At 43.9% G+C, this 21,719-nt stretch overlaps 1 protein-coding gene across 1 annotated transcript in view; it reads right to left on the reverse strand.

Moving 5' to 3' along the window:
- Nucleotides 1-21,719, reverse strand: part of TRIO (trio Rho guanine nucleotide exchange factor) — a 2,342,529-nt gene that overhangs the window by 1,467,302 nt on the left and 853,508 nt on the right. The window contains 1 exon segment of the mRNA XM_073555735.1: nt 853-1,002. Coding sequence (XP_073411836.1) covers nt 853-1,002 — 150 coding nt within the window.

Below are 21,719 nucleotides of genomic sequence, written 5' to 3' on the forward strand. Positions count from 1 at the left end.
TAAATTACCATAATTGCACATCCCAGTTATGGTGGCGCACAGTAGATTTGCAGGAGATGCCTGTGTTTTACTGTAGATTCTCCACTATAACAGGGAGAAAGGCTTACACATATTTGCATATAGCTGTAGGGTGGGCCTCTAGGGTCAATTCCCCCTCTTCTCTTAACAAGATTTACCAGTGCTGCTACCTGTTTGAGACTGTAAGCCATAATCATCAACATTAACAGAAATAAACACTTAAAATAGATCACTCAGTTTCTAATTACTATACATAATATATGAGTTACACTTTTTGTATTGAACTGAAATAAATTAACTTATTGATGATATTCTAATTTTGTGAGAAGCACCTGTAGGTCAGCATGCTATTATCTTACAATAATTAATAAGATATTTTCTAGCTCAAGGGTCAATACCAGGGCTGGACTGGCAAGCTGGCAAATGCCAGAAGGGCCTGTTTAGTCATAGGCTGCTTTGTCTGCTATGTTGTTAACAGAATAGGTGTTTTCAAGACACCCATACTGTTATCCAAGCAGGCCACGGGAATTATTAGAAATATTGGTCATGTAGTTAATCTTGCTTTCCTCCATCCAAGGTAATATTAGTGATATGTTTTATCTGGTGCTTGGGGACGGGAACAGCATGGACCTGTGTGATTTCAAATGCTAGGACTGAATTTCAGTCCCAGTCCATACCTGGTCAATACTTATGAAATTGCTGTTGAAATATAATTTAATTTTAAACTATAAGTTTGAAATATGTTTATTATGTAGAACTAGCATTCCTTACTGAAAATATATGATTATAAACTTCCCCCAAAAGTAAAAAAAAAAGATAATTAAAGGATTGTACCTTTAAGAAAGCTTCCTTTTGTTCCAGGTGCTTGCTAATCATTGGGGTGACATGGTCAGTTTCTGAGTTTGGACCAAGTTTATCAGCACCTCCACACCAGTCTTCTTCTCTCTTATATTCCTGCTCCAAACTCTCGAGGACACTACAAACCTTAAAGAGAAGGCAAAATAAAATCACACCATGAGATATAACTATCATTCAAAAGAATGAACATTGCAAGAGAAAAGTAACATATGTATCACTTCAAGGAAGATCTGCCACTAGATTTCACAAAACAAACTAGACCTAGACCGATTAGACTGGATGACACTGGTGTGCTTGCTTAGAAAATCTGTCAGAATGGCTATATAATCTTTAAATTATGAGAGAATTTTTAGGAGTGCAACCATTCTGACTTGGGTTTTCAGTACACCAGAATCTGCAGTTTTAAGATAACTATATTGTATACAATTTAAATTTTGAAATCTGGTGACAGATCCATTTAACATGGGTATTCTGGCCACAGAGGTCCTAACACATTTCACCAAACTTGTCATGTTGAACTGGACACACAATGTAACAATGGCTTCAGAGCAAAACAGCTTTTTTTAACCCCCTTCACAATTTGTACTTTTGAATGGCACAATTCATTTTTGTCATGATCTGACAGTTTTAAATTGCACTGGGTGAACTTTTTTTACTTTGGAAAGTTCCAAGGTGTCTTGACTGTCCCCGGTGGTGGTTAGGTGTATTGCACTTTAGGTTTTTGTGCACTTAATTAGGGATCAGGTGTGACACCCTATAAAGGTGTGCTAGGGGTGTGCAATCACTGCCTGTGATATTGTGAGTTTGTGTTTCACTCTGAGTTGAAGAGCCTGGAGGAAGGATGGAGCTGGTGAGGAGTCCTGCGCAGCTTAGCCAGGGGGGACGTGTTGCAGCTATGGTGTCTGGACGAAGGGCTGGCATGGCGTGGTGGGGTTGCAGTAATGGTGTCAGCGGGAAGTGTCTGCATGGGCTGGTGGAGTGGTGACTATGGAGAGTGGCACTCACCATGTGGGACTTGGTTGCTGAGCTGGACTCAAGCATGCTTGACTTCGTGGCAGAAGCTGAACACTTCCTTGGGACTCTGGTACTAAACAGCTGCAATTGGTGGTGGACTCTGCTCCAAGGCTGCACTAATGTGAAGGATCCAGTTATGGTGATGGATCCGGGTGGAGGAGAAGACGCACGCAGGTGGTGGGCTCTGTTGCTAGGAGCGCATGCAACAGAGCAAAGCTAAGTGGTGTTTCCCCTGTATTGTCTCTTTCCTCGTGTGTTATTAGTGCAGTGGTGGGATTAGTCTCCGCACCGACCCATTCCCTAGTGAGGGTTTAGGTCAGGGTGAGCAAGGGCGTTAAGGTACGCGTGCGGCGACAGGTGCGGAGCCTGTTTAGGGAATGTTAGGAGTGCAGGGACACTGGCTCAGGGGAGCTTAGGAGGTCTCCATGTCCCCATTCCCTATCGCAGGGCCCACCACTGTTAATGTGTCCCAGGTTCCCCCCTTTATTATTTAAATGCGCCTTACTGGAGGCGGTGTTTCCAGAAATATATGTATATAACGTGTAATACCCAAATTCACCAGGTGGAGGCGGCGTATCCACCTGCACATTTTATTATTTAAATGCGCCCCACTGGAGGCGGTGTATCCAGGGTCATGTGTGTCATATGGGTTCACCTTGCGGAAACATCTGCGTCCTGACACACGTGTTCATGACATTATCACAGGCCTTACAGTTTTTTTTTTTCTGGTGAGCTTTGGCCATGTGGAGACCGCTGAGTAATTGCTGCCGGGCCTCACTGAGGTGAGTGGGGAGCGGCAAGGTGTTTAGAGCCGCTGCAGCAGCAGTTATCATGGTCTGGGGCCTCTGCTCAGGTAACCAGGAAATTAAAATGGCGGCTTTGGCAAATTGCGGGTCTGACAAAAGCCCCTGGAGTCGCTGCTGGGGAGCGGGACTTGCTCATGCACGTGGGCGTACCCAGGCAGGTGGGAGGAATGGTGCCCCACGGAGCTGCTTGGTGTTCCCTGAGGTGAAGGGGTGCGTTCCAGTGATGAGCAGACTGGTGTAGAGTCCGCGGGGCTTACGCCAAATCTTAAATACCACCGTAGAAGCTGTCCCTCCTGGCCGTGTGGAGGCGGCCAGTGAGTGTATATTTACTCCATATGCGTTCCCTCTCCTCCTGGTGTGAGCAGCAGGTGTGCTGCGGGGGAGTAGGGACAAATCTCAACCCTCGCCATTAAACCAACCCTGGGAGGCGCAGACCTCATGGTGAAGAGGGTGGAGGGTGGTGACCCCTTGGTGAATAGCGGGGGTGTGAGTGTGTTGACACAGGGGGACGCCTCTGTTATCAGGTCCTGAATGAGTTCACCAATTTTTTGACAAACTAATGTGTGTAATAAACGTTCAGGTCCGGACCTGTGTGAACGAGCGTGTATGTGTGCCACCAAAAAACATCCTGTGGAAGTGTGTTGTGGAGCCTGATCAGCTCATAACAAACAATCATACACATACATTAACTCGTTCCCCAGGTCGGCGCTGTGGAGATGAGTGGTGCCTCCAAAATGAACTTTATTGCCAATACCAGCGGTGCGTTTGTCATAAACCTGAAGTGTCAGGTAATGGTGGGGTGAACTCAGGGTCTGGGCATCCCCGCTGTAGGTGTTTCCCTAATGAGGGGTGGTCTTGAGGGTCCAGAGGCCCCTCATTAAGGAGGGGGTACTGTCATGATCTGACAGTTTTAAATTGCACTGGGTGAACTTTTTTTTACTTTGGAAAGTTCCAAGGTGTCTTGACTGTCCCCGGTGGTGGTTAGGTGTATTGCACTTTAGGTTTTTGTGCACTTAATTAGGGATCATGTGTAACACCCTATAAAGGTGTGCTAGGGGTGTGCAATCACTGCCTGTGATATTGTGAGTTTGTGTTCACTTTGAGTGGGAGAGCCTGGAGCAAGGATGGAGCTGGTGAGGAGTCCTGCGCAGCTTAGCCAGGGGGGACGTGTTTCAGCTATGGTGTCTGGACGAAGGGCTGACATGGCGTGGTGGGGTCGCAGTGATGGTGTCAGCGGGAAGTGTCTGCATGGGCTGGTGGAGTGGCGACTATGGAGAGTAGCACTCACCATGTGGGACTTGGTTGCTGAGCTGGACTCAAGCATGCTTGACTTCGTGGCAGAAGCTGAACACTTCCTTGGGACTCTGGTACTAAACAGCTGCAATTGGTGGTGGACTCTGCTCCAAGGCTGTACTAATGTGAAGGATCCAGTTATGGTGATGGATCCGGGTGGAGGAGAAGACGCACGCAGGTGGTGGGCTCTGTTGCTAGGAGCGCATGCAACTGAGCAAAGCTAAGTGGTGTTTCCCCTGTATTGTCTCTTTCCTCATGTGTGTTATTAGTGCAGTGGTGGGATTAGTCTCCGCACCGACCCATTCCCTAGTGAGGGTTTAGGGTCAGGGTGAGCAAGGGCGTTAAGGTACGCGTGCGGCGACAGGTGCGGAGCCTGTTTAGGGAATGTGAGGAGTGCAGGGACACTTGCTCAGGGGAGTTTAGGAGGTCTTCACGTCCCCCATCCCCTATCGCAGGGCCCACCATTGTTAAAGTTTCCCAGGTTCCCCCTTTATTATTTAAATTTGCCTTTCTGGAGGCGGGGTTTCCAGATTGTATGTATAACGTGTAATACCCAAATTCGCCAGGTGGAGGCGGCGTATCCACCTGCACGTTTTATTATTTAAATGCGCCCCACTGGAGGCGGTGTATCCAGGGTCACGTGTGTCACATGGGTTCGCCTTGCGGAAACATCTGCGTCCTGACACACGTGACCATGACAATTTTATTATGCTATACACTGGAAAGGCCTTAAGATTCCAAGTGCAATAAAATTGCAAAATGAGTGCAATTTCACAATATTGTTTTCATTAATAAGTAAAGCTTCCCTGGCAATATGATTATCCAGGTCAGTACGAGTACGCAGAAACTAAACAAAATATACAGCGATCAAAAATGTGTATTTTTTATTCTTTAATTTTTAATGGGGCAAAACAGGGGTGATTTGATTTTTTTCATATTTTAATGCATTTTAAAGTCCTCTTAGAGAGCTTGAAGCTTGAATTTGATCATTTGTGCTATACATAGCAGTGCACTATCACTGCATTGAAAATATAGTAAAAATCTTGATTTCATATAAATGCTGGCTTTCACAGGAGTATAATAAGGACAAGCACGGGGGTCTTCACCAGACCCTCAGCTATCATGACAACCCATCGTAGCCCCATGATCACATCATCAGATTGTCAATGGCATTTAATAGGTTCATAGCCAGGGGTCCGCTAATTTGCATAATATGTGCGGAAATGGTGCTGACATCCTGAAGCGTCAAAACTGCAGCTGATCCTGAATGTGGGAACATACCCTTAAAGGTACATGATGGGTGATTAACTCAGTGCGTTTAGGCATCAAAATCAGGGAACTGGCACATGATGTACCAGTACATCATATGTTGGTAATGGATTAAATTAGCCTATCTGTTGCATAGATATTAGAAATCAAAGTTTTTGGCACCTACTAAGTTAACTTTTGTTACGTCCAAGTGGATGTTATCAGATAGCAACTCATACAGGGAGATGAAATACATCCCAAGTGAAAACACTGACTCTTCTCCAGTCTTCTGAGACTTATCCTGTTCTCCTAGAATTTTCAAAGACTATGGAGAGGGGTTCAGAAATTTATTCTGCTATCTCCTTCAGTTGGGGTGTAATTCATATGGACCTGGAGACTTGAATTCATTTAGGTTAGCTAAGTGTTGTTAGGAATCTGGTTTCTATCATGCCTATGCGGCAATCCAGATCCTCACATTTGTCTCCAGAGGCTAAGTCCTTCTTCCCAGCTTCTGAGCATGATCATGGGATGAGCTCCCATTGGAGTTCAGGAGTCAGGTGCTCAGGTCCTGCTCCTGATTCCATTGGTTCTGCTCAAGGCTCTGGAGATTTCCGGCAGGTCCCGTACGCTCTAAAAAGTGCGCATGGCCGTTCTGCCATGCGCTAGTATTTCATACTTGCTGCTGTGTGCTTGCTGATGGATGCTTGGACTGGTGAATGACTCATTAAATACCCCCTTCCTTGGTTATTACGTATGTGTGAGTGATTGTGTTCAGCCAGTATTAGCGCCAGCTCCAGCGCGCCCAAGCTTCAGCCTTGCCAGCAGCTATGCGTCCTGCATCGCGCTGCCAGCGTAGCGGTGCCTTTTCTGCGGCTCAGTTCTCACCGAGCTGTGGTAGCAGCTGTTCGGGCGTTCGCAGTTGCGACGTCCCGCATCCTATTTTTACAGTAGGTCTAGAAGGGATAGTCCTGGTGTTTAAGGCTATTTCTGTGACCTCTAATACCGTGTCCACATCGCTGAAGTCTGTGACCCTATACAGACTCAGCGTTATTTATGTTTTTGATGGCAGCTCTGTGCATATAACAGAGTCTGCGTTAATGCACTGGGTGCAGCTAAAACCCTGTGCACATTACCGCCTGAGTGCCCTGCCTCTTTTGGCAGCGGTTACTCCATCTACCGCACGGTGGACCCCGAGCGGTGAACGCACTATATTTTAATTTTATTTAGTGCGAACCACCTCTCATAACAAGTGTTTCCTCACTATCTTTCTGTTTATAGATATCCTGGATTCTTCTATTCCCTTAATAGGACAGTGAAGAACAGTTGATGTTACATTTCCTTTCTGAGAGAAAACAGATGCAAAATAGGAATTTAACCCCTTTCCTACATTGGAAGTAATATTCCATCCATGTGACCTGGGCCCTAAGTCCCATGGACGGAATATTACGGCATAGCGATCAGCGGCGCCCACGTGGTGAGCGCCGCTGATCGCGGCCGGGTATCAGCTGATTATCACAGCTGACACCAGGCACAATGTGCCAGGGGTGGTCACAGACCGCCCCCGACAGGTTAACCCCTTGCACACTGCGATCAAACATGATCGCGGTGTACCGGGGGTTAAAGGGAAGCATCGGCAGGGAGGGGGCACCCTCCGTGCTTCCCTGAACCCCCCACAGCAGCGCAATGTGCAGCGCTGCTGCGGGGGGCTCTTTCCCTGCAGGTCCCCGGATCCAAGATGGTGACGGAAACCTTCGGGGGCCTGCAGGGAGCTGACTTCCTCAGTGCCTACAAAGCACAGTGATCTGTGATGTGACAAATCAGCGATCTGTCACAGGACAGTTATGTCCCCCCTGGGACAATGTAATAAAGTTAAAAAAAGTGTAAAAATAATTTTAAAAAAATCGCTAAATAAATTAAAAAAAAATATTCCCTAATAAATTCATTTTTTTGGAAATAAAAAACAAAACAATAAAAGTACACATATTTGGTATCGCCGCGTCCGTAACAACCCACCCTATAAAACTGTCCCATTAGATAACCCCTTTAGAGAACCCCTTAAAAAATAAAAATAAAAAATGAAGCAAAAAATAACGATTTATTATCATACCGCCGAACAAAAAGTGAAATAACGCGCGATCAAAAAGACGCATATAAATTATCCATGGTACCGCTGAAAACGTCATCTTGTCCCACAAAAAACGAGCGCCATACAGCATCATCAGCAAAAAAATATGAAAGTTATAGCTCGTAGAATAAAGCAATGCAAAAATAATAATTTTTCATATAAAATTGTTGTCATTGCATAAAAGCGCCAAAACATAAAAAAGACCTAAATGAGGTATCGCTGCAATCGTACTGACCCGAAGAATAAAACCGCTTTATCAATTTTACCGCACATGGAACGGTGTAAACGCACCCCCCAAAAGAAATTCACGAAACGCTGGTTTTTGTTCATTCTGCATCCCAAAAATCGGAATAAAAGCGATCAAAAGATGTCACGTGCCCGAAAATGATACCAATAAAAACGTCAACTCGTCCCGCAAAAAATAAGACCTCACATGACTCGGTGGGTCAAAATATGGAAAAATTATAGCTCTCAATATGTTGTGATGTAAAAACTATTTTTACAATAAAAAGCATCTTGTAGAATGTGACAGCTGCCAAAAACAAAAACCGCCAAAAATAGTAAATCAAACCCCCATTATCACCCCCTTAGTTAGGGAAAAATAATAAAATTAAAAGAAAATGTATTTATTTCCATTTTCCCATTAGGGTTAGGGCTAGAGTTAGGGGTGTGTTGGGGTTAGGGTTGGAGTTATAATTGGGGGGTTTCCACTGTTTGGGCACATCAGGTGCTCTACAAATGCAACATGGCATCTGATCTCAATTCCAGCCAATTCTGCGTTGAAAAAGTCAAATGGTGCTTCTTCCCTTCCAAGCTCTGCCATGCGCCCAAACAGTGTTTTACCCCCACATATAGGGTATCAGCCTACTCAGGACAAACTGCAAAACAACTTTTGGGGTGCAATTTCTCCAGTTTACCTTAGGAAAATAAAAAATTGGGGACAAAAGTGTCATTTTTGTGGAAAAAAATGATTTTTTTATTTTCACGCCCGGGCGTTATAAACTTCTGTGAAGCACTGGGGGGGTTCAAAGTGCTCACCACACATCTAGATAAGTTCCTTGGGGGGTCTAGTTTCCAAAATGGTGTCATTTGTGGGGGGTTTTCACTGTTTTGGTACATCAGGGGCTTTCCAAACGCGACATGGTGTCCGATCTCAATTCCAGCCAAAAATGTCAAATGGTGCTGCTTCTCTTCCGAGCTCTGCCATGCGCCCAAATAGCGGTTTACCCCCACATGTGGGGTATCAGCGTACTCAGGACAAATTGCACAATAACTTTTAGGGTCCTGTTACCCTTTGGAAAATAAAAATTGAGGGTGAAAAGATCATTTTTGTGGAAAAAATATGATTTTATAATTGTACAGCTGTACGTTATAAACTTCTGTGAAGCCCTTGGGGGTTCAAAGTTCTCACCACACATCTAGATAAGTTCCTTGGGGGGTCTAGTTTCCAAAATGGGGTCACTTGTGGGGGGTTTCCACTGTTTAGGTACATCAGGGGGTTTTCCAATCGCGACATGGTGTCCGATCTCAATTCAAACAAAAAAAGTCAAATGGCGATGCTTCCCTTCTGAGCTCTGCCATGCCCCCAAATAGTTGTTTACACCAACATATGGGGTATCCGCGTACTCAGAACAAATTGCACAATAACTTTTAGGGTCCTGTTACCCTTGGGAAAATAAAAATTGGGGGTGAAGAAATCATTGTTGTGGAAAAAATATGATTTTTTCATTGTACCGCTGTACGTTATAAACTTCTGTGAAGCCCTTGTGGGTTCAAAGTTCTCACCACATATCTAGATAAGTTCCTTGTGGGGTCTAGTTTCCAAAATGGGGTCACTTGTGGGGGGTTTCCACTGTTTAGGTACATCAGGGGCTCTCCAAACGTGACATGGCGTCCGATCTGAATTCCAGCCAATTTTGCATTGAAAAAGTCAAACGGCGCTCCTTCCATTCTGAGCTCTGCCATGCGCCAAAACAGTGGTTCCCCCCACATATCAGGTATCAGCGTACTCAGGACAAATTACACAATAACTTTTCCAGTCCAATTTACTTTTGGAAAAATAAAAAAAATTGAACCTGAAGTATTTTTTTTGTGAAAAAAAGTTAAATGTTCATTTTTTTTAAATATTCAAAAAAATTCCTGTAACACACCTGAAGGGTTAATAAACTTCTTGAATGTGGTTTTGAGCACCTTAAGGGGTGCAGTTTTTAGAATTGTGTCACTTTTGGGTATTTTCGATCATATAGACCCCTCAAAGTGGTTTCAAATGTGATGTGGTCCGTAAAAATAAAATGGTGTTGCAAAAATGAGAAATCGCTGGTCAACTTTTAACCCTTATAACTTCCTAACAAAAAAAAATTTTGGTTCCAAAATTGTGCTGATGTAAAGTAAACATGTGGGAAATGTTATTTATTAAGTTTTTTATGTGCCATATCTTTGTGATTTAAGGGCATAAAAATTGAAATTTGGAAAATTGCGAAATTTTCAAAATTTTTGCCAAATTTCCATTTTTTTCACAAATAAACACAAGTTATTTGAATGAAATTTTACCACTAACATGAAGTACAATATGTCACGAGAAAACAATGTCAGAATCACCGGGATCCATGGAAGCGTTTCAGAGTTATTACCTCATAAAGGGACAGTGGCTAGAATTGTAAAAATTGGCCCGGGAGTTAGCGTGCAAACCACCCTTGGTAGTGAAGGGGTTAAAAGTTAGGCCTTCTCAACATCCTGTCTTACCATTTCATCATTTTCATTCTGTAAAAATCCAATAGCATCTTTGACTTTTCTTTTACCTTTGACATATCCCCAAAATCCTTAATTATTGCTTTTGACGTCTCTTGCAAGCCTGAATTCATTGTCAGCTTTAGTTAACCTGATTTGTACCCTGCAAATTCTGCAGACAGCATTATATTCTTCTTTAGATAGGCCTCCCTCTTTCCATTTTATAAACATTTATTTCTTCTTTTTTAGCATGTACTTAAGTTCTGTGTTCATCCATCCTGGTTTCCTTAAATGCTTTCTAGTCTTCCCTCTTTTCGGAATTCAACAATTGTGCTTTGAGAATTCAATTTTTCAAGATTTCCCATCCTTCCTGGACATTTTTGTCCTTAAGGATATCCAGTCATTGGATCCCTCCAATGACTCTTTCTGAATCCCTTAAAATCTGCCTTTCTGAAATCTAACCTTGACTTCTGAGTCTTCACATGTCTTCCTCCTCTAGTTATCCAAAATTCTAAAATAGCATGGTCGCTATCTCCTAGGGTCCCAGCCACTTTTCCTCCTCAACCATGTCCTCCCTGTACTTTTAGCCCTAAAGCATGCACAGCCGACACCCGAGGGATATCGCCGCTAGGCAGCGCTATTCCCTTATTCCCTGTCTCCATTTTAAAACATCGATGAGTGAATAAGGCCCCTTAATGACTGCCGTTTTATTATTGGAGGTCGTTCAGGGGTTAAATCCAAGTGAGTGTTTCCACTTGGATTCAAGTCTCCAGGTCCAGATGAATTACACCCCAGAGTACTGAAGGAGATAGCAGAAGAAATTTCTGAACCCCTCACCATAATCTTTGAAAATTCTTGGAGAACAGGAGAAGTCCCAGAAGACTGGAAAAGAGAAAATGTTGTTCCTATCTTCAAAAAGGGGAAGAAGGTGGACCCAGGCAACTATAGGCTGGTGAGTCTGACTTCTATACCAGGAAAGATCTTTGAACAAATTATTAAACAACATGTATGTAAGTACCCGGATAAGAATGAAGTGATCAAACAGAGTCAGCATGAGTTTGTAACTAATAAGTCATGTCAGACTAATTTAATTTCCTTCTATGACAGAATCACTGATTGCGTGGATCAGGGAAATGCTGTAGATATAGCATATCTTGACTTCAGCAAAGCATTTGACAAAACATCTCACACAATCCTTTTTGAAAAAAATGGCTAAGTATGGAATGGACAAGGCAACTGTTAGGTGGATTCATAACTGGCTTAGTGATCAGACCCAAAGAGTGGTCGTAAATGGCTGCACATCCAGTTGGAAGAATGTCTCAAGTGGGGTACCACAGGGCTCTGTCCTGGGCCCTGCATTGTTCAACATCTTTATCAATGATTTAGATGAAGGAATTGAGGGTAAACTGATCAAATTTGGTGATGACACAAAGCTAGGAGGGATAGCTAATACTAGAGAAGAGAAAGGATTCAAAAAGATAAATAAACTGGCGCAGCGGGCAGCAACTAACAGAATGGTTTTTAACAGGGAAAAATGCAAAGTACTATATCTGGGCAATTAAAATGAAAAAAGTATATACAGAATGGGAGGAATAGGGCTAAGCAACAGCACATGTGAAAAAGACTTGGGTATACTAATAGATCACAGACAACAGTGAGTCAACAGTGTGATGCAGCAGCAAAAAAGGCAAATGCAATCTAGGATGTATTAACAGAAGCATACAGTCTAAATCACGTGAAGTCATTATTGCCCTCTACTCCTCTTTGGTCAGACCTCATCTGGAATACTGTGTCCAGTTTTGGGCTCCACATTTTAAAAAAGACATCAACAAACTGGAGCAAGTTCAGAAAAGAGCGATCAGAAAGGTGACCGGTCTGCAAACCCATTCTTATGAGGAAAGGTTTCAGCATTTGGGAATGTTTAGCTTGCAGAAGAGAAGACTGAGAGGAGACTTAATAGCTGTCTACAAATATCTCAAGGGCTGTCACATTGTAGAAGGATCATCTTTATTCTCATTAGCACAAGGAAAGACTAGTAGCAATGAGATGAAACTGAATGGGAGGGGCCACAGCTTAGATATTAGAAAAACCTTTTTGACAGTTAGAGTGATCAATGAGTGGAACAGGCTGCTACGAGAGGTGGTGAGTTCTCCTTCAATAGAAGTCTTCAAACAGAGGCTGGACAGACATCTGTCTGGGATGATTTAGCGAATCCTGCTTTGAGCAGGGGGTTGGACCAGATTTGTGGGTAAAACATATTTTGTTTTAATTTATAAACTTTTGTGACACTCCTGGAGGTTCAAAGTGTTCAACACACATCTAGATAAGTTCGTTGAGGGGTATAGCTTCCAAAATGGTGTCATTTGTGGGGGTTTCCATTGTTTAAGCACATCAGGGGTACTCAAAAAGCGACATGGCATATGCTCTCGATTTCAGTCATTTTTGCATTCAAAAATTCAAACAGTGCTCCTTCTCTTTTGAGCCCTTTCATACGCCCAGAAAATAGTTTTTTCCCACACAAGAGTTATCGGTGAATTCTGGAGAAATTGCAGAACAAATTTTGAGGTCCATTTTCTCCAGTTACTCTTGTGAAAATTTTTTAAAAAATGGGTCTAAAACTACATTTTTGTGGGTAAAATGTGATTTTTTTTAATTTATTTTCACATCTCTACGTAAAAAAATTCTGTGAAGCACCTGGGAGTTCAAGGTGCTCACCACTAGAGATGAGCTAACTTGTTCAGAAAACGTTTGCCAGTCTAAAATTCGATTAAAAACACACATGTGACATGCACAAATGTGAACAAGTCTGTTGGACAATGTTCACACCACCCTGACTGAAACACAAAGAGCACAGAATGACAAATGTGCAAAAATACCTTTCAGTAAGACATATGATAGTAGTCAGCAAGTGCTGATAAAAGGTAACAACAAATACAGGGTATTTACCCGATACGTTTTTTGCAAAAAAATGTATGCCAAGCTGCTCCACCTCGTCAAGGTAACCCGTATTGAAGCAGTCCCTATCTAATGTATTTAAAACCTGAACATATGAACAGTGTCTAAATGAGCAGGATTAAGACAGGCGCTTTCTAGTATGGGCACGTGGTGCAAGACAGCTCCTTATGTGCATGTCACACGAGGGTGAGGTCTCTCAAATCATGCATAAGCACGAAAAAAACTGGATCAAAAACTGGATCATCCAGTTTTTTATCGTGCTTATGGTACCTCATGCATGGCCCATGGTTGACTGCTGCTGTGCCATTATGAAATTTCTACTGTGGGTCAATTGATGTCACTTTTCCTGGTGTCTGCCCCTAATTTTCGTAAATGTTTTGACTTCAGGTTGGTTGTCCTTTATGTGTGTTGGTGTTCCCTGAATTTGACAGACCCCTCAGAGCACCAGGCCTACACCAGTCACTGATCCATCTGTTACTGATTAATGTTTAAGCTGCATATAGTGGTCCAAGCCCTGTCCCATGCATCCATGCTGTACAATTATACTGTTTGTACTTTGGGCCAATTGATGCCACTTTTCATGGTGTCTGCCTCTAATTTGAGCTGCTTGAGAAATGTTTTGTCACCCCTTCAGGTGTTGTGTATATGTTTAGTTTCGCATCCTATTGAATTCAATGGGGTTTGGGTACGGTTCGCTCACCTCTACTCACCACACATCTAGATACATTTCTTGAGGGGTCTTATTAGCAAAATGGGATCACTTTTGGGGGGGGTTTCCACTGTTTGGGCACATCAGGGGCTCTCCAAATGCGACATGGTGTCCAATCTCAATTCTAGACAGTTTTGTGTTAAAAAAAAGTCAAACGGTGCTCCTTCCCTTCCAAGGCCTGCCGTATGCCCAAACAGTGGATTTCCCTCACATATGGAGAATCGCCACTCTCAGGATAAATTGCACAACAAATTTTAGGGTCTATTTTCTCCAGTTACGATTGTGAAAATAACAATTTCAGAGCTAAAGTCAAATTTTTATTTACAAAATTTAAATGTTATTTTTCTCCTGTAAAAGTGCTTTACTTCCTATGAAGCACCTAAAGAGTTAATAAACTTATTGAAAGTCGTTTTGAGCACCTTGAGGGGTGCATTTTTTAAAATGGAGTCGCTTTTGGGTATTTACTGTCATATAGGGCCCCCAAAGTCACTTCAAATGTGATGTGGTCACTAAAAAAATGGTTTTGTAAATTTTGTTGGAAAAATTAGCAATTGCTGGTCAAATTTTTACCATTCTAACTTCCTAAAAAAATGTTTAAAAAAATAATGCATATGCAAAGTAGTCATGTGGGAACAGATATTTATTAACAATGTTGTGTAACATAAATTTCTGATTTAAGGGCATAAGAATTCAAAGTTTGAAAATTGCAACATTTTTGCCAAATTTCCACAAAAAAACAGTAGCGCCAGAGACACAGCTTGTGTCCGGTTCCCTTCTCCTGCAGGGGTCCTGCCGGAACCCTGGCTCCCGGTCTGCTCTCCGCTACCTGGCCTCCATCCCTGGTCCCATGCACTCTCCTCCTTCTACTGCTTCCTGGTGCATGGTCTGCAGGTCTCCGGGTACAGCTCTGAGGGTGCGCACTCCCGGCCTCTTAAAGAGACAGTGCACAATTTTTCAAAAAAGTGTCAGAACCAATGGCTGATTAGCTGGTATTATTTCAGGCACCTCTGCCCTAGGGGAGGTGCCTGAGCAACAAGTGTTTCCTGTTACTAATCCCAGGTTCCCCGTACCTTCGTGCCAGTGTTCTGCCAGTTTCCTTCTAATCCTATTTGTCTCCTCAGTGTGCCTGCCATGCTTCCCTAAATCTCCTTGGAGGATGTCTGAACTTCCTGCGCCAGTTCGCACCCGCTACTGCTCGCTACCTGATTCAGCCACTTGCCATCAGCCAAGTTCTCCACTACCTGCAACATCTGTCTGCCTGTTCCGCTGGGTAAGCTTTCACATGTCTGGGGTCTAATTGGAGGTAGCACCTGCATCTCTCAGGCATTCCAATCTGATCCTGTTTGACGGGTCTTAATATGGGTGTCTGGGGCTCACATAGTCACGCCCCCTTCAGAGGCCCCCGGTCAGTGGTCCCGTGGTTCCATAAATTGCAATAAACGAATGTACACTGCAAAATCTGTGCCTCCATTTTCATTTGTTACAGATAGCTCAGGCCATGGAACTCAGTGGATCCCAAGCATCTCCGGCCACAGAGTTATGTCAAAAGGTCACCCGCCTGAGAGACCAGCAAGAGAACATCATGACCTAGCTGGGAAACTTGTCTACATGCGTGGACTCAGTGATATCCACAACTTCTTCCACCTTTGCCCAGGCTGTGACCACCTATGCTGCAAGTTTCCAGGTTCCCAGCTATGCGTCAGGTAAAGGACCTCGTCTGGCGGCTCCCACCCGGTTCGACGGTGACCCCGCCCAGTGTCAAGGGTTCATTAATCATTGCACGCTGCACTTTGAACTCCTAGGCCATCTGTTTGCATCTGATTGGGCCAAGGTAGCCTTCATTATGTCACACCTTGCTGGAGAGGCTCTTGCCTGGCTGAATCTGTTATGGGAGAGAGGGGATCCTCTAGTCAATGACCTTCAGTTTTTCTTTGGGGCATTCTACAGTAACTTTTACTAGCCCAGCCGTACCACTTTGACAGCTTCCTCTCTTCTTCGTCTACGCCAGCAGGATCTCAGGGTGGCACAGTATGCTGTTCGTTTCCACACCCTTTCCTGTCCTGGAATGATGAGGCTTTAGTGGCTGCCTTCTGGGAGGGTCTGTCTGGAAGAATAAAGGTTGAACTGGCGGGCCAGACATTCCTAGGTCTCTGGATGACCTGATATACCTGGCGACCCGGATTGATCTTCGGTTTCAAGAACGCTCTAAGGAGACTAAGCGAGAGAGGAGACCTTTTCGCCTGGCTCTCAGTTTCCAAAGGCCGATCAGTTCTCCCGGAGGCAATCCAATTTGACTGAGGGAATATGGCAAAACGGTGCCAGGAGGAGTGCCGCTTGGAGGGGAGGTGTTTCTACTGTGCAAGTTCCGAGCATCTGATCCGCTCCTGTCCCAAGAGGCTGGGAAACTCCAGAGCCTAGGGTCGGTAGGAGAGGTTTCCCTGGGTGAGTATCATCCCTCTCCTTCACTGCTGACAACTGTCTTTGTCCTTCGTCACTGTAAGTTTTTATTAGTTTGGCTACCTGGATTCCGGGTCCACAGATAACTTCATCCAGCGAGCTATAGTGGACCGTTACCGGATTCCAGTCCAGCGCCTCCTGAACCTCGGTGATGTTGACTTCTGTGGATGGCAGAGCCCTGATCGAGCCCGTTCATTTCCAGACTGCGACAGTGGAACTTCGGGTATAGTAGGGAAAAAAGTATTTAGTCAGCCACCAATTGTGCAAGTTCTTCCTCTTAAAAAGATGAGAGAGGCCTATAATTGACATCATAAGTAGACCACAACTATGAGAGTCAAAATGAGAAAACAAATCCAGAAAATCACCTTGTTTGATTTGGCAACATTTATTTTGCAAATTACGGTGGAAAATAAGTATTTGGTCATTAACAAAAGTTCATCTCAATATTTTGTGATATATCCTTTGTTGGCAATGATAGAGGTCAAACATTTTCTGTAAGTCTTCACAAGGCTGGCACACACTGTTGGTGGTATGTTGGCCCATTCCTCCATGCAGATCTCCTCTAGAGCAGTGATGTTTTGGGCCTGTCGCTGGGCAACACGAACTTTCAAATACCTCCAAAGGTTTTCTATGGGGTTGAGATCTGGAGACTGGCTAGGTCACTCAAGGAACTTCATATGCTTCTTACAAAGCCACTCCTTTGTTGCCCTGGTGGTATGCTTGGGATCATTATCATGCTGAAAGACCCAGCCATGCTTCATCTTCAATGCCCTTGCTGATGGAAGGAGATTTGCACTGAAAATCTCACAATACATGGTCCTATTCATTCTTTCATATACACGGATCAGTCATCCTGGTCCCTTTGCAGATAAGCAGCCCCAAAGCATGATGTTGCCACCCCCATTCTTCACAGTAGGTATGATGTTCATTGGATGCAACTCAGCATTCTGTCTCCTCCAAACAGTTTAACTTTGGTTTCATCAGACCATATGAATTTCTCCCAATACTCTCCTGGATAATCCAAATGCTCTCTAGCAAACTTCAGACGGGCCCAGGCATGTACTGGCTTAAGCAGGCGGACACATCTAGCACTGCAGGATCTGAGTCCCTGGCGGCGTAGTGTGTTTCTGATGGTAGCCTTTATTACAGTGGTCCCAGATCTATGCAGGTCATTCACTAGGTCCCCTTGTGGTCCTGGGATTTTTTCTCACTGTTCTTGGGATCATTTTGACCCCATGGGGTGAGCTCTTGCGTGAAGCACCAGATTGAGAGAGATTAAGAGTGGTCTTGAATGTCTTCGATTTTCTTATTATTGCTCCCACAGTTGATTTCATCACACCAAGCTGCTTGCCTATTGCAAATTCAATCTTACCAGCCTGTTGCAGGGCTACAGTTTTGTTTCTGTGTACTTCGACAGCTCTTTGGTCTTCAACATAGTGGAGTTTGGAGTGTAACTGTTTGATGTTTTGGACAGGTGTCTTTTAAAATGATAACAAGTCCAAACAGATGCCATTACTACGGGAAAAGAGTGGAGGATAGAAGAGACTCTTAAAGAAGTTACAGGTCTGTGAGATCGCAAACCTCCAGTAGATTATATATTCAGGATTATGTACTCTAAACAGAACCAGAAAAAGAATAAGGATGGAGGTGATTCAACTTTAAACCTCATGAAGTACCGCCTTATATCAATACTGTTGCTCATTTTGACATTGTGTGCATCTTTTGAGGTTGACTGAGCCTCAGGACATATTGGGCTGATTAAATTTATGTGCATGTGCAACAGCTGTCTAACAGATACTATTTTTCCATTATTTAAGTGTGCAGTGTTTACAGTGTTTTTTGCTGGTTTTCAATTTTGAACAAATGTGTACTTTTATTGTAGACTAGCGACATTGATCTCTCTGTATACGTTTTTTCTAAGATTTTCTATTATGGGTTTGATTTATTTCAGCAGGGTAGTATAATTTTTTTGACTACGAGATAAGTTCTATTTTTTCTGCTGATACCCATTCTGTGAATTATTAAGAATTTTTAGACTACGAGATAAGTTTACAGTCCTCTATTACGAGATAAGTTTACAGTCCTATACTACGAGATAAGTTTACAGCACCTAGCACTTTTTTTAGCATGAGACAATTATTGTCTCTCCACTATTCTCAGTATTGTGGGTGTGAGTGTGGGTATTTTTTGTGTCCCCTATTTTTGTATATGTAGGGAGGTCTAGGGCGTTACTAGGGACGCCGACGTTGAGCGGGGGCGCCACATCGTTAACAATCAGGGTGCCAACCTCCGCGGTCAGGAAGGGTCTTGGTAGGGCATACTAGGGCGAAGTAGTTTTTGGCCCTTATTGTCTGTGAATTATTGAACCATTTGGTTACCTGACCCTCTATCTATTTATCTACCTCCCTATGTATTGAGGTAATTTTACTGTATTATGCTTTTTAGTGATTGAATTAAAAGTTAATTTTTAGGGATTATTCTTTTTCTGGTTCTGTTTACAGGTCTGTGAGAGCCAGAAATCTTGCATGTTTTTAGGTGATCAAATACTTATTCTCCACCATAATTTGAAAAATAAATGTTGCCAAATCAGACAAGGTCTCACAATCCATTTTTGGATCTGTCAGATTATGGATTCTCTGATATAAACTTTTTTCCTTTCAGGCCATCGGGGAATATCAGTTTTTGCCCTCGGTGGCCACTGGTGTTACTATATGTTTAGTCTGCTGGTGGAGACCACTTTTTGCAGCCTATCTTTAGCAGTGGTGATTCTGCTGAAAGCTGAGTTCAGGTGCCTAACTCTGCTGCCTCGCCTTTCTGTGGTTTTCATGTTAGAGTAGGACTGGCAAGTGTAAGGAACTTTGACGTTAGTTTGCCAGCTTACGTATTATGGCCATAATATCAACTAATACCTTACATATATTGATATGTTTTTGTGCACTTTTTATCTTTTCAGGGTGCAGTTGGGCCCAAATGGTTCTGTAAACTGTGGCCTCTGTTCACACGGGATGCATTATAGCACTGGGCAGCCCCCCTATATGGTGTTACTAAGAGGCTGTGAACCATATGCTTTGCATTCCCTGTGTGAACATTGCCACATACGGATTATTTTTTTGCACTGGTGTGCCACACGGCCAATCCCTGATTGTAGGCTGGCTGTTTCATTAGGTATTATTGCACCTGTGCAGTTGCCATTTTAGTTGGGTCCGCTGCACCCTGTTAGAGCATTTTTATTGAGGCCTGTCTTTACAGGTAAGCATCTCTGCCTGTTTTGGTGTTTTTTTTTTTGTTTTGTTTTTTTGCTTAGGCGCATTGGCAGCAGAGAAAGCTAAGTTGTTTGTTTTTTCCCTGTCCGTTATTTTCCCTTGTGTTGTATTAGTGCAGCGGTGGGACCAGTGTCCGCACTTGCCAGTTCTCTAGTAAGGGATAGGTGCAGGGAAGTGAGGGACTGAGGTATTATGGTCGGCGACAGGTTGAAAGAACCTGTATAGGGACGTGAGGAGAGTTCAGGGCACTTCCTTAGGAGAGTGCAGGAGGTGTCCATTTCCCTATTTGCAGGGCCCACCATTGTAATTGTGTCCCTGGTGTCCCCTTGTCTGTCTTGGTTGTTTTAGTGACCGACCGATCTTCGGGTAGTGTCACACAGGGCCAAGTCACACCGTGACACAAGGTGATTTTCTGGATTTGTTTTTTCATTTTGACTCTCATAGTTGTGGTCTACCTATGATGTCAATTACAGGCCTCTCTCATCTTTTTAAGTGGGAGAACTTGCACAATTGGTGGCTGACTTTATACTTTTTTCCCCACTAAAAGTCTGATGTACTCAGACAGAATTTGCTTTCGTGTTTTGCCTGGTTTGCCTCACCCCTTGCTTTTAGGTTTACCCTGGCTTTGAGCAGACAAACCTGTGTTAAACTGGAAAGTCCTGCATTGGGAAAACTCCTGATTTAGCCGATGTCTCGGTCCCTTAAGTCCTGTTCGCCTACCCAGTGGCCCCAACTGCTCTACCAGGTTTACCATCCTCCTACTGGTCTTTCTCTGAAGTCTTAGATAAAAAGGAAGCAGAGATGCTTCCTCCTCATATGTCGTACGACTGTCCCATTGACCTGCTCCAAGAAACGTCTCCTCATCGGGGTAAAATCTATCCTTTATCCTAGGCTGAGGCCCATGCCATGTCGGAATATGTCCAGGAGAACCTAGCTAGAGGATTTATTCAGAAGTCTTCACCGATGGGCACAGGTATCTTTTTGTGTCAAGAACAAGGATGGATCTCTACGGCCTTGTATCAATTATCGGGGTCTAAACCAAATGACGGTAAAAAACAAGTACCCGTTGCCACTTATTTTGGAGCTGTTTGACCGTCTCAAGAGGAGCCAAAATCTAAACCAAGCTGCATCTCAGAGGGACCTACAGTCTGATCTGCATACGCCTGGGAGACGGCCTTCAACACCCGAGATGGTCACTATGAGTACCTGGTTATGCCGTTCGGGCTCCTTGTCCCACCCACGATCTTTCAGGAGTTTGTGAATATTTTTAGGGATCTTCTCTATTCTTGTGTTGTTGTCTACTTGGATGACATCTTGATGTACTCCGCACACTTAGCCACTCACCAGAGGAATGTCCACCAGGTCCTGCAGAGGCTCAGGGAGAACAGACTGCATGCCAAGTTCGAAGTGTGTCTTCGAGCAACCCTTTCTGCCTTTTTTAGGCTATATTGTCTTGTCCACAGGCCTAAGGATAGAACCAGGAAAGTTAGCCTCTATCCTCAAATGGCCTCGCCTGATCGGGGATAATGCGATATAACTGTTCCTGGGGTTCGCTAACTATTAACATCAAATCATCTCGCCCTTCTCATCTCGGGTTGCTCCCATGTCGGCTCTGATCCGAAAAGGCGCCATCTCCAAGGATTGGTCTCCCGAGGCGGAGGAGACCCTTACTTCACTGAAGAAAGCCTTCTCTTCTGTGCCTGTGCTCCAGTGACCGGTCACAGATAAACAATTCTTCCTCGAGGTGGATGCTTCCTCCACAGGCGCTGGGGCGGTTCTCTCTCAAAAGTCTTCCACTGGGAGAATGGTCTCTTGTGGCTTCATCTCGAAGATGATTCCCGCTTCTGAGAGAAACTATCCCATTGGGGATCGAGAATTGTAGGCAATCATGTTGGCTCTGCAAGAGTGGCATCATCTCCTTGAGGGAGCAGTCCACGAGGTCGTCATATTCACAGACCATAAGAATCTAGCCTACCTCCAGTCTGCACAGAGGTGAATCCACGCCAGGCGGTCCTTATTCTTTGCTCGATTTCACTTGGTTCTTCATCCTGCCTGCAAGAAAGTCAAGGTCGATGCACTCCTATGGCCTTCCTGCCTCCCGACTTGGAGGAAGAACTTCAACACACCATCGAGCCATCCAGGTTGGTGTCAGTAGCCTCTGTCAAACTGTCTCAGGTTCCTCCCGGAAAGACTTTGGTATTAAGTTCGGACAGGAGTTTAGTTATTCGGTTTTGTCACTTTTCCAA

This window comes from Dendrobates tinctorius, unplaced genomic scaffold (assembly GCF_039654945.1).
Source record: "Dendrobates tinctorius isolate UK_male_01 unplaced genomic scaffold, ASM3965494v1 ptg000229l, whole genome shotgun sequence".
In the NCBI taxonomy this organism is placed as follows: Eukaryota; Metazoa; Chordata; class Amphibia; order Anura; family Dendrobatidae; genus Dendrobates; species Dendrobates tinctorius.